This window comes from Parambassis ranga, chromosome 5, assembly GCF_900634625.1.
Source record: "Parambassis ranga chromosome 5, fParRan2.1, whole genome shotgun sequence".
Classification (NCBI taxonomy): Eukaryota; Metazoa; Chordata; class Actinopteri; family Ambassidae; genus Parambassis; species Parambassis ranga.
The window spans coordinates 10116699-10129964 of NC_041026.1; the positions used below are offsets into that span (position 1 = coordinate 10116699).

The 13266-nt window shown below is 41.1% G+C and overlaps 1 protein-coding gene across 2 annotated transcripts in view; it reads left to right on the forward strand.

Annotated features, from left to right (window-relative positions):
* The window catches only part of rap1gapb (RAP1 GTPase activating protein b), a 25195-nt gene continuing 11929 nt past the window's right edge, over positions 1 to 13266 (forward strand). For both annotated transcript variants that reach the window (XM_028405404.1, XM_028405405.1), the window contains exons 1-11: positions 1 to 281; positions 1621 to 1656; positions 4190 to 4237; positions 6122 to 6160; positions 6274 to 6459; positions 8516 to 8619; positions 11205 to 11283; positions 11372 to 11425; positions 11514 to 11597; positions 11677 to 11777; positions 12141 to 12270. In XM_028405404.1, the coding sequence (XP_028261205.1) occupies positions 183 to 281; positions 1621 to 1656; positions 4190 to 4237; positions 6122 to 6160; positions 6274 to 6459; positions 8516 to 8619; positions 11205 to 11283; positions 11372 to 11425; positions 11514 to 11597; positions 11677 to 11777; positions 12141 to 12270 (960 nt within the window). In that variant the 5' untranslated portion in view covers positions 1 to 182. The remainder of the gene's footprint in view (positions 282 to 1620; positions 1657 to 4189; positions 4238 to 6121; positions 6161 to 6273; positions 6460 to 8515; positions 8620 to 11204; positions 11284 to 11371; positions 11426 to 11513; positions 11598 to 11676; positions 11778 to 12140; positions 12271 to 13266) is intronic.

Below are 13266 nucleotides of genomic sequence, written 5' to 3' on the forward strand. Positions count from 1 at the left end.
TTCACTCCACACTTCGATGTATGGACTCTGATGGACAGCTATCAGGTTTTCTCCCCAAGAAGTTGTATGCCTGAGCGACAGTGAGTGCAAAGTGTCGTTGTCAATCTAGCCTTTCTCCTTGTGGCTGACAGTGACACCGACACCCTCGCTCTTGTCACCTCGCCTGCACCTGTAGTTGTGGAATGATGACTGAGCTCAGGATAGCTAAGAATGCCTTATTGGATGGACTTACCAACAGTCCTCCCAGTAAGCCTTTTGTCAAGAGACGATGCATAAGTGATGTGAGTATTTATCATTTGCTGGATTACTTCTCATTCTACCTCTTGTATAATTAGAGACATAACTCTATGCAGATTTTTTGCAGAGCAGTAAGGAATCTTTGTTCATTGTGCAGACATAAAATGCTTCATTGGCTTGTTCATATGCGCATACAATATGTATTATTGCAGCATGCAAAACACAGTTGTAATGAGGTTGTTTTTATTAGGGCATGTAACTACAGCTCCACAGTCCAGGAGTATGTTGCTTCATTTTTCTCTCAGGGAAAAGAGCTCGGCGCTGATGCGTGGTTCACTGATAATCTGGTCAGCACAGGACAATGTTTGTTGATGTTTGTTTTGCAGTCAGGAGAGCAGTATCTCCCTGAATATCATATGGCACTGTTTACTTTCACATGCAACAATAGACGCTGGCTGCACCTCTGGCTTTACAGGTTCAGGGTCAGGTGTGTGTGTGCTTTTGGGTGGGTGTGTTTTTTTATGGGTCACAACATGTATATATACACACAAGTGCATAGACATGTGAAAATGTTTCATTTGTACGGTTTCCGGTGTATGTGTGTTTTAAATGCCCTGCAGTGGCCCTCAGTAAATTTAAGCTGTCATGTGGAAACATCAGCTTGGCACCTCAGTCCACTTGTGTTACATGGTGAACTGAGGGCTCGCCCCACAATGAGCGCTGCTGTCAGGGCTGCATTATCCTCTTCTCTTCCTCCATCTCAGGTTGGAGCTGATTATACTCTTTAACCTCGTCTGTGCAGATGGAAGGTGTTTGCCTGGGGGTGTTTTCTTCTAAGTTAACCTCTGCCAGTCCTCGGCTAATTGGACAAAACACAAATGAATGAATGTGAATGGTGGAGATGTAATTAAAGCCACTTTTTTTTTCTAATGAGCTGCTGGGGTGCAAGTACACAACATGTAACTGGACACATGTTGAATACATTTACATAGATGCTGTGGCAACTACTCAGTTTTTTTGTACATGGTGTGTTTACCTGTGTCTACATGTGTCTATGTCATCCAGTTAATTTGGCATTGCACAGTCACCTGAGCTGTTGTCTTTAGCAACCCTGAGAAGCACCATGGAGCTTTGGTGCTCATTTCCCCCTAAGAGTTACTTGTTTACAGTGTGTTTGTCTTGAAGGATCCTCACAGTGTTCAATGGTGCCTCAGTGAGGCCGAGGTCAGAGGGGGTGGGGGATGTGTTCATAGTGATCATAAGGATTGAGGGTTTTATGAGAAATTCCAACAGGAAGTGTCTTGAGAATGCACAGCCAGAGATGAAGACAACTGCACAAATGATAAAACCTCTTGTTGGATCTGTGTCAACTCTCTCCTCCAGACCTCGGACCTGTTTGCCATGATCGAGAGGATGCAGGTAGTGCTCCCCGGCTAAGTTTTCTGTAGTCGCTGCTTTAAAATTCCCTGACAGACTTTAATCAAGTGGCTTCTTCAGAATTTCACTCTGTACAGACATAAAATTTCCATTTACTTCTATTTCAAGACTCCATTTTTCTGCTTTTCTTGCTATTTTTGTGTTCAGCCCTGCAACACTTTTGCTCCTATGTCCATGTATCTGCCATTAATGTGTCTTCTGGTATTTGCTGCAGTGACAGCCCCAGGCTGTCTTTAGAAAACATATTCTTCTGAATGTGCTGAACAGAGCCTTTGTGTTTTTTTTTTCACACAGTTGGTTACTTTTGTCGGCGTCATCAGATGTGTGAAATGTTCTGTTTTCCAATATGCTGAGGTGGATTTGTAGAAATCAAGTTTGTTTTGTAGCCACTAATGTAGTACTGAGTGTACTAGTGAATTACACACGAATAGATTCTGAATAACCACTGCACCCCTTTAACACACACTCTGAATGCAGAATGTATTTCATGTGTATCCGCAAAAGAATCATATTGTTAACTCTTATCTGTAATCTGTCAAATAGTGTTCATTTTCTTATTTAACTGTAGTTCCAGCTGTAATGGAAACAGTATAGACAGAAAACATCGACAAGTTTTTTTACACCTGCATTATTCTGGGTAGCCTGTTAGCATTGGTAGCATAGATGCTATAGTACTAAGCAATGCATGCCACCAAACCACCGAGCTAACATGCATGAAGTGTAGCATTATTTTATCTACATCAGTGTTCATTTTGGCAGCAATTTTTGATTTAGTTTTTATTTTAGTCTTGTGACTAAAATGTCATTTAATTTTAGTCAACATTTTTTAATATTTAGTCATAGAATTTTAGTCGACTAAATCCACAAATTCTATGATATATATTTGTCATGAAATTATTAAGGTTTGACTGTGCAATAAAAACAGGCACAGCTTTAACTTTTGTTATTTGAAACAAACATCTCTTTATTTAATTCCCGCTACCTTTTCACAAAAGAACAAAAGCACCAATGAACAGTGGCCTGCTCTCCCTGAATATTCATACACTGTTCAGTCATGACCTTCCTCATGAATACTCCATAATACAGCAAAATACTTCAGTGACAACTTAGAAACAGTGCACATGCTGTAAAACCATCAGCAGCAGTGTCTTAATTTATAGATTTTGTCACGTTTATCTTTGAACGGATGTTAAGATGACTCGTCTGCAAATGCCGCTTCAGGTTTGTTGTGTTTTTACTGCTGACAGTCGCTCCACGCGATTTACAAACCGTCTTGTTTGTCTTGACAAGAGTGTCCATGTGTCTGTTCTTCTTCCGTTTCTGTGTTACCGTTCATGAGTACGCCTTCTTCCAGCATCGCGAGGTTACGTCAAATGTGTGCGTAACGTCCTTACGACGCAGAAAGATCACTACTGATTGGCTCTCTGCCGCTGTTTTCTGATCCGTCCCACCTTTCCACAAACAAAATTTCCTCTGATTGGATCTCGTCTCCATCAATAATTTCGTCTCGTTTTTTCATCTGTTTACGAAAGTGTCAATACATTTCGTCTTGGTCTTTGGCGTTGTGTGTTATTTTATATTTAGTTGTCGTCTCATTTTTATCAGCAAAAAAAGGTTGAAAGGTCGAACGAAAACTATGACGAAAATGATTCGTCAACAAAATGAACACTGATCTACATGTGTAATAACTACAACCTATGGAACACAAGCTAGCATCCCTGCTATATGCAGCATTATTTACATGATTGTTACCCTTTTCACCCATTTTACTGGTTGTTAAGTCTAAGTTGGTGAGGAAAATAAAAGGTCAGGGATAAAAATGGGTGTACAGTACATCCTGTTTGCCAGACAAGGCACTGAGTGACTCCTGTGTATTCAGTGAAAAAACAGAGAAAAAACTGTTCGGCAAAAACAGAGAGATTGGGATTGAAACGAGAAAAGGAAGCAGAGGAATAACCTTTAAGGAATGAATTTAATAAAAGCATTTCCAGTTTTCATTTGATTGATCTTCCTTAGTCCCAAAACTGTGCATCAAATCTGACAGATTTCACATCTTGCTGTGGGGTATTCAACATGAAGGAGCCACTGATCAGGAATGCTCTGTTACTCATCTGTCTTTGTAAACTTAGGAACTGTCAGTGTTGTGAGTCAGCAGAATAAGAATAGAAGGTTGTCGATAGAAACCTGTTTTGTTTTTTTTTTTGTGGCTCTGACGCAGAATTGTGGTTCGTGATAGTTGTTCATTAGAAGTTCAGCAGTAAGGCAGCACTCTGTTCTCACTCTGTTATCATCTTTTTCCTCTAATAAAGCCTCTAATGATGTCACTCCTCTTTCCTTCCTCTTTCCTCGCTAATCAAACTTGTGTAAAAAAACAACCCAAACATTAGTTCTGCATTATGCTGCTACCTGATAAATTCTTGTCAACAAACAGTATGTGTCTTTAACGTGCCAGTTGTGTTGATATTCCACCTGTGCCATCAGTGTTCTGTCATATTTTTCCTCCGTCTCTCCACAGGGTTACAGAATGGATGAGCAAAGATGTCCCCTCCCTCCTCCCCTCAAAGTGAGTCACAAATCCTTACGTCTAGAGCACAGTCTGGTAAAGAATCCGTAATGGCGGAGTTATAAACCTTTCCTTATCAGCTGTCAGACAGGCTTTAGGATGCTCACTGGCTGAGTTAGGAGCTTGACGGGAAACTGCTAAAAATCCTCCACTGTCCTATAGGCAGGCAGTGGTTGTTATAGACATAGGGATAGTCTCAGAAGGAGGTGTGAGGACAAGTCAGGAAGGAGACAATAGATGGTAATCATCTGACAGAAGGACAGATGTGGATTGACAGTAGCAAAGCGAGGATTTGGGTAATCTCAAATCTGGTTTATGAGAAAGGTGTCCAGCCTCTTCTGTTGGACCACATGGAGACCAAAAATAAGTCCCAGAATGATCTACCAAAGTGATCAACACAGCTTTTTCCATGTTGGTCGTTCTAAAATGGAAGTTTATAGGGGTTAACTTGCTTTTGGAGCCTGCCTTTAGAGGGAAATGCAGTTTTTGCACATGGCTTCCTCTTTGGCTTCACTTCTCAGCTCTGGAGGTTAATGAAGACCTTGATCATTATTTTTACCAGGCTGTAAACATGATAATTATAGGCATTGAGCACAAGGCTTTGTTTATGAGGAACGTCATGCTTCTGGAGTCAGTCCCAAGTCTTCTGTTTTGCACAGATGGAGCTTTGCTCGTGCACACCTGTGAGGTTCTTCCACTGAAAACTAATAACTCTTTCTATGGAGCATGTCTTTGTGCAGTGGTGTAATGTCATGTTAGAACCATTGCTAAGGCTGAATGCACATTGTACCACTGGACCAGTAGTGATACGGTGGATACACAAATAAATGAAGATGCTATAGTGGATCTACAGCAACTTATTTTTAGGTGGCAGTGGTAGAGCAGAGTTGTCCAATAATTGGAAGGTTGGCGGTTCGATCCCAGCTCTGCCCTAGTGGTTGTGTGTCCATGGGCAAGGCACTTTACCCACATTGCCTCCAGTGCACTCACTGGTGTATGAATGTGTATGAATGAATCGGCGGTGGTCGGAGAGGCCGTAGGCGCACCTTGGCAGACACGTCTCCATCAGCCTCCCCCTTGGTGAGCTGTGGCTACATCTGTAGTTTACCACTGCCACTGTGTGAATGTGGTATGAATGAATAATGCATCTGTAAAGCATCTTTGAGTGGCCTAAAAAGCCCTATATAAGTTCGATGTATTATTATTATTATTTTTATTATTTCTGTCACTCTTAACCCTAATAGTAATAGTCCCAAATTTCCCCGAGGGACCTTCCCAAAGGGATTAATAAAGTATATTCTATTAATAAAGTATATTCTAGTCTTGTGTAAGTTGCTGAAAAACATCTGCCACATGAAGCCTATAGCTTTTAATGGCAGAAGTCCAGGCATGCTGTGCTGGGACTGTTGAAAGGCAATCTTTGGAAAATAAGAAAAATGATTATCAATATGAAATGAAAGGAATGTGTGTGTGATAAGAAGTAAAATTACTGTCACTGGAGTGCAACAGATATCTCAGATTAATACCACGGTAGGTAAATATAATTATCTGAGAGGAAGCATCAACTCATGCACATAGAATATTCTGAGCAATCCTGAGAGCTTTTAGCACCCAGTTACTAGAGGCTATGAAATACTTTCACAGACTGACTGGCAAGTATAAAAAGAGTCTCACAGCAGGAACAGTACAGACTGAAACCTTAGATAACCATTAAAAGAGGAGACATCTGAAAAATGTCGATCTGGATGATGCTGTTGTTAATATTCTGTCATAGTGTCTGTGCTCATTGTTATTTCTCTCAATGAGCCAAAACTGAACGTATGACTAGAAGCATCTAGCATCATCGTTTGTCAGACTGACTCATATTTGTTTCCCTCCCTGCAGACAGAAGAGGACTACATCCCCTATCCCAGTGTTCATGAGGTACACACAACGTGCCCGCCACACAAATAACACACACGCTGTATCATTAATAGATGTCAGAATCTGAAAAAAAAAAACTAAAAGTTTAAATAGGTGAATCTCCTCCATGCCAGGTTCTGGGTCGCAGCAGCCCTTTTCCGCTCATCCTGCTGCCCCAGTTTGGAGGCTACTGGATTGAGGGAACCAATCATGAGCCTAAAGACCCACCAGAGGCCGATCAACCGCCCTGTCCTACGTCCCACATTAAGCTGGAAACCAACAGCACTGCCAAGATCTACAGGAAGCACTTCATGTGCAAGGTACAGAGAGGTTTTGTTTAATGTACCGCAAAATATATTCATTGTTTTTTACGGAAAAAAACAGCATTAATGCTGATTTATTCATTGTAGTATATCTTAAAAAATGATGGGAAAGGGTAACATTACTAAAGCATCTCCATCTATAAGCACTACAGGTTCTCACAACACATTCAAATATGGAAACAAGTAACACATTGGAAGGCTCACTGCAATGATAAAAAGGTGATAAGAGGTCATGCAATCAGGATGCTAGAATAAACAGAGGTGGCAGACAGCAAGTGCACTGTTGTGTCCCTCCCAGGGAGGCAGCGGTTGACGTGGACCGGTCGTCACTGTGCCATCTAGGTTTTACAAGCTGGCATGTGTTCAAAGTAACTGCCCTAGTGAACATGTGGTTTCCAGCAAACCTTCATTTGTCACAGACGCGCTCAAAAAAAAGTGATGGTCCACCCAGGAGATCTGCTTCATTAAATTAGAAGGCCGTTTAAAAGATGGGTTGAGGACTATGACATTGTGTCATAGCAAGTGTTTTTTCCGTTGAGTATGTTGAGCTCTATCAGCCACTGTAGAAAATATTGACTGTGTGTATAACAGATTACAACAGTGAGGTCAAAGTATCTTGCTTATGGGTGTAGAGTCTGCACAGGAGAGGTTGAGAGGTGAAGCTGCTTGGTCATTGTTCTACCCACTCATCCACTTCCATGCCAAGCCAGCAGCTCGATTGCTGCACTGGCTACTAACTGCAGTGTTATTTCTTCCTTTTTTAGCCAACAATAACTACTTAAACAAAAAACACATAAATAGAAGTAGTGAAGTAAGAAGAAGTGTGAGAAAAAATCTAGCTTCAGAAGCGATAAAGCATTGCTGGGAAAGGTTACTGTACAGTGCCCTCAGTGTGTCAGTAAATGCATTACAAAAAGCAGCATATAACCATGGCTGTGTTCGAAATAACTCCCTAATCACTATATAGGGCCCTCTATAGTGCCTTCGCCATTTCGTAGTGCTGTTCGAATTCTAAGTGAGAAATTATAGACCCCATATAGGGCCCTCAATGTATCCCACAATGCATCTTGAAAAGTAGTGTCCATCCGATGGTCACTGCTTTTAGTGATATGTACGATATGTATGGGAAGGGAAAGTTACGTCACCTGTCTTATAAATATAATGATGGTTTAAAGAATGCAGCATGACCGGCTGTGTTTGCTTTATTTATGTTTTCCACTAAAACGTTTAATGGGCTATAAAGGCACAAATTATAACTGCTAACAACAGAGATTGTTTAGCCGGCAGAGATCGGCTCGTTTAATTTGCGACAGCAATGACGTCATTAACGGCGACAGAAAATCACAGAGGTAGTGTCCGAAATGTCTGAAAATGCTTTCACAATGAGTTATATACGTCGTCTATACGTACCATCATACTGCGGCACATTTTAATTATGCAGCAGTATTGATGCCGTTAACTGCTGAGGTAATGATGTGAGTGGTGTGTGAAATGTGTATGAGCTTACTATGTAGTCCCCTAACAACAAATATTCTATATAGTGAGTAGGGAGTGAGTGGGTGATGTTGGACGCAGCCCTGATGTTTTGGCTTCACTTATGTGGTCACATCATCTGTTTTTATACGCTCAATAGCAGCAAATGGCATCATTGGTGTGCAGGGTTGATTTCCCAAGTCCCAGTTAAAAGCTTATTTATTTTCCTAAAGGTTTATGATTCAAGGGACAAATAAGAAAATATGTTTGCATGTAGGCTCATTTGTAATCATTAACCACTGACACGCTTTGTTGGTCATGCAGGCAGGAGATAAATCAAAGAGCAATGATACCAAATGATACAATAATTGTACTTTAACCACATTAAGATTTTTTTTTAATGTTGTTACCCTCACACCTTCTCCACAAGGACAGTTCAGTCACGTTTTAATTAGAGGACCGTTACTCTCTTTATCCTTCTCCATTTCTAATTAATTCTACCATTTTTATTATCGTGTCACCCACTGACAGCTGCTGAAGCCGTGTTCATCCTTGCATTCCTCTGCTCATCTGCCCCCAGGAACACTTTAATTACTACACCATGGATGCTGCCCTGGGCCACTTGGTCTTTTCAATGAAGTATGATGTCATTGGGGATCAAGAGCATCTGCGCCTGATGCTTCGGTACAGTTTCCTTTTTCTCTAATCATTCTTCCTTCATCATGTCCTGCTCATTCACAGTCACCCTTTCCACGTGTTCCCCTCCCCTCAAATTGAACCTGTAACAACCATGATTTTTGCACATGCACCCATACGTCTGTTCGACAGAGACTATTTTCACACATGGTTTCACATCCCTGGAAAGTTCAAAGATTTTTATTTTTTGCTCAAGAAAAGCACACAAAAATGTCACACGAGAAAATGAGCATTCTCACGTCTCCCTGGTTGCCGTGGTGATGGATTTTGAAATGTGTTTTTCAGCTTGATTGCTAATAATACACCGCGCTGCGAGGTTAGCCGCCTGCTGTTAGAAGGCACCCAATAATTTTTCTCATCAATTTCATCTTCAATTAAAGATCCCTTCAGGTGTTAATAACCTTTTATTTTTACCAAGCTGACGGGTTCCAGGCTATGTATATATACTGTACGTCACAGTGCGGTGAAAAAATAACATTTTTATTTTTATTTCCAATATTTTATACCCAAGAATGTTTCGTTTTAACATTTGTTCTGTTGTTTTATGTACATCAGGGGCCCATTTCCCAAAGGGGTCAATGCATAAGTTTAGGTAAAAACTAATTTATCAGCTTTATCCCTAACATGACGATGTTATTACACACATTAATACCCTCTCATCTACTATGATTAATTAAGACAGAGGTAGGTGAAGGGTTATGGGTGAAATGGGTCAATTCTCAGTTGTTTTTGTACTTGTTAGAAGTAAGATTAGATAAGAACCATTCATAATTGTAAAGTTTCTCATTTCAGGCTGAACACACTATAATTTCACTAAACCTGCTTTATGAAATGACCCCTAGAGACTTTATTAGCATGTTTGTAACTGGCAGAAAGGCTTCCTCACAAAAGTATTTTTGTTGCTTAAATCAAATTAAACAGTGACGCCAAAATACTAAAAAAAAATAATCATTAAAAAAAATGTCTATAAAATCCAACCTTATCAGGTCAACACTGACTCATGACTCATTCATCCCCACCGCCTCTTTCATTTTTGGACTTTGTCACTGTTTATAGGCCTCACCTGACATCAGCTACAGCTTTACTGGCTCACATATCCATAACAAAGAGCTGTGAGTGGAGAAGGGCGGTAGATAATGAGTGGGGCCAGTTTGGGATGTAAATAACCAAATATCTGCCAGGCACCTGTTTATAGAAAAAAAAAGACACCCTGACACAAAACCCTCCATTTTCTGTATTACTAGGGTGATGAGTCCTACATTCCTGCACGTGATTGTTCATGCAATCTGGCTTGGTTTTTCTTAACTAAATAGCTCTAATTAAACGCACCTTCCTGCCTACCTGTAGCCATAATCATGGCAATAACAAGCGATAAGAGCAATTATACTTTCAGATGTTTGTTACCCGGATGCAACACTTCATACATGTAGTAAAAAAACATAACAATGTGAGTCTAAATCAAAGTATCCTTGTGTGGAACAGTATAAATATCTAAGCCTCCTTGTATAAAATGACTTAGAAAGTACTCATCAGCACACTATTCATCCGTGTTGTACAAGTGTAATGCCTCCCACCTACGGCACCATCAGCCCAAGCCCGTGCTCACTCTCTGAAAATCCTCCACTCACATTCTGCTAACAGACAGATGAGGGAAGAGAGCGGCAGAACTCACCGCACCGTGCAACCTGTGAATTAATTTTAGCACCCGAGAGACTCCACTCCAGTTTTAATAGCTGTGTTCCCTCTTTGTTAATGGAGCTTCAGATTGGATGAGTGTGCAGCGATGTAACAGTCACTCGGCCCACATTAGTTTTCACATAGTGATGTTTTCCAGTGGGTGGGCACCACCCACAGTCACCTCAGGCACCTCAGCTGGTGTAGTCAGGCTAAAACTAAACACAAAAAAACAGTGTTATCTAAACTCTGAAATACAGTGTACTCTCCTGTAATAGCTCCATGAACACTGTTTGAGTACAGAACATGGCCTACTGTTTATTGTTGAGACTTTTTGGACACGTTTTTCTTATTATCCATATTATATATATTGTTTATTGTGCTCTTTAGATTGAGCAGTGACTCGTGATACCCACCCAGTCCTCCATTAAAGGTAGGGTAGGAGATTTTGAAAACTCAGTGAGAGTCAGCCAGATTTCGAAAGTAAACACACGGCCCTTTCTCTCGGAGCTCACCCCGAAGCCACGCCTCCCAATCACATGGACGTGCATTACCTGAAGACGAGCTGCGGTCTGTGACTTCGGCCATCATGCACGTACCTCTATGGTGCACGCAGAGCAGGAAAAGAGTGACAACCAGCCAATACTCCGCGCAGGGTCCACCCGGAGGATTGGCTGATGTTTTTAGCATTTTATAGCTTAATGATGATTAATATTCCTTAGTAATGGGTTGTCAAAAGAAATTACACTAATTTAACAAAAAGTGCATCAGAATGAAATGTGCTACCCTACCTTTAAGCTGTTAAGAACAGTGTGCAGCTCAACACACCATCTATAGGAATGAGTACAAAGATTAAAGCAGGAGGATCGTTTTGACCTTTTACATGGTTTGCCTTCCAGGACAAAGATAAAAACCTATCACGACGTGATTCCCATATCCTGTCTCACCGAGTTCCCCAATGTGGTTCAGATGGCCAAGGTAGGTACTTATTAACATGCAGAACAAATGCCTGTAATCTACTGTACTTAATGTTTAAATGGCTAAATCTACTCCCTTTGATTCACAGCTTGTTTGTGAAGAAGTAAACGTGGATCGTTTTTACCCCGTCCTTTACCCAAAGGTCTGCATCAGTCTTCTTTGTTGTTTTCTCTCTTCTCTCCATCAGCACTGAGACACTAATTGGGAACTTTTTGTCCTTTTGTCCACAGGCATCAAGGCTCATTGTCACCTTTGATGAGCATGTAATCAGCAACAACTTCAAGTTCGGAGTTATTTACCAAAAGTTTGGCCAAGTAAGTGCACTTTGTGAGACACTTCTGCCAATCGTCACTCTTCCAGACACTCCTCCTGACTTTGTTTCCTTCCTGGCAGACATCAGAGGAGGAGCTGTTTGGGAACATGGAAGAAAGTCCTGCCTTTGTTGAGTTCTTGGAGTTTCTGGGCCACAAGATTGAGCTTCATGACTTTAAAGGGTTTGGACACTTTTCTGCACAATTTCTGAATCTTTCAAGCGCCTTTGGTTCATTCTCAGGAGCACACTTTGCCTTAATGTCTGTCAGAAGCAGGCGATCATTCACTGCGCTATTGATCAGAGTTGCCTTTAAATGAAACACTGAAAGGCGATTTAGACTGCCCTGATATTTGTAGTGCTGCTGACATTGTGATTGAACAGAATGGAAAAGAACCCTTGGCATTGCCTCAATGATGGATGAGTACGGATAGACTGAGTATTCAGAGCGCATGTACGTGTGTACCTGTCTCCCAGCTTTGTTTCTCATCTTGTCCTCTTCTTTCTCATTTTTATTGCCACTGCCCTGTCTCCTATTCTTCTCCAGCTTCCGGGGTGGGCTGGATGTTACTCATGGTCAGACGGGGATGGAGTCTGTCTACACCAATTTCCATAATAAGGAGATTATGTTTCATGTGTCCACCAAGCTGCCTTACACAGAAGGAGACTCACAGCAGGTATAGTGGCATTTCAATGATTAATCATTGGGGTAAACCATTTGTGTTTCGGGACCTTGAGTAAAGGATATGTAAAGGACTCTGTGTCTGCAGCTGCTAATGGGTCAGGGCATGTAAAGGTTAAATCATTTGGATCACTAATTGCTCTAATTATAGCGTGCAGGACAAAACAAATAGTGGTTAAAGTAGGGGATTATTGTGATGGTCACACTGGTGCTGAATCAGAATATGTGTAATTAATATTATGCTATTGCAGCCATCCAGTGATTGGCTCTTGGAAATGACTATGACCTGGATGACTGAGAGCATCCACAGGTATATAGAGAGGTAACTAATTAGTTCTATCCAATACTGTAGTACAGGACAAAGTGGGTGCAGAAAATGGATGGATGGATTTTATGCAGGAACTACTTTCTTAGCCACTGTATCACTGTGCAGAGAGCAGTGTGCCTGTAACAAGCTTGTGCTTGTGAGTTCTCCTCGGCTGGGCTGAAGCACTGGTCATGTGTGGAAATCAAAAAATATTAATACTATATTTTATTGGTAAACTACCTTTTACATCTGATAATCCTGTGTAATGTTGGTTTCTTTATGCTAAGCTAAGATAAGCTAATCAGACATTTTCTTTCTGTTTCCCAGCAACAATTGAATCTTGAAATGAAGCTGTTTTTGCTCTGACATTTGTGTGCAGGGATTTTCTAAGCTCATAACATTTAGTTTGCAGGTTTATTGTCCTCACTTCCCCCGTTGTTTATGAGAATGATCATTTCTTGGTGTTTCAGAATGTCTCCTCTCATGCTACAGTGTTTTCTTCTGGCAGTTAAAGTTTCTCTTCTGGTGTTTGTCGCTGTAGTCTTTCATCTCTTTGATGCTCCGCTGCAGTACGCTGCATCAGTCCTCAGCTGCTCTTCACTGCCTGTTAGAGTGGTTTGAACTTTGTCAGCCACAGTAACCTTGCACAGATGGTCCATATTGCCGAGGCAGGGAGAAAAACAG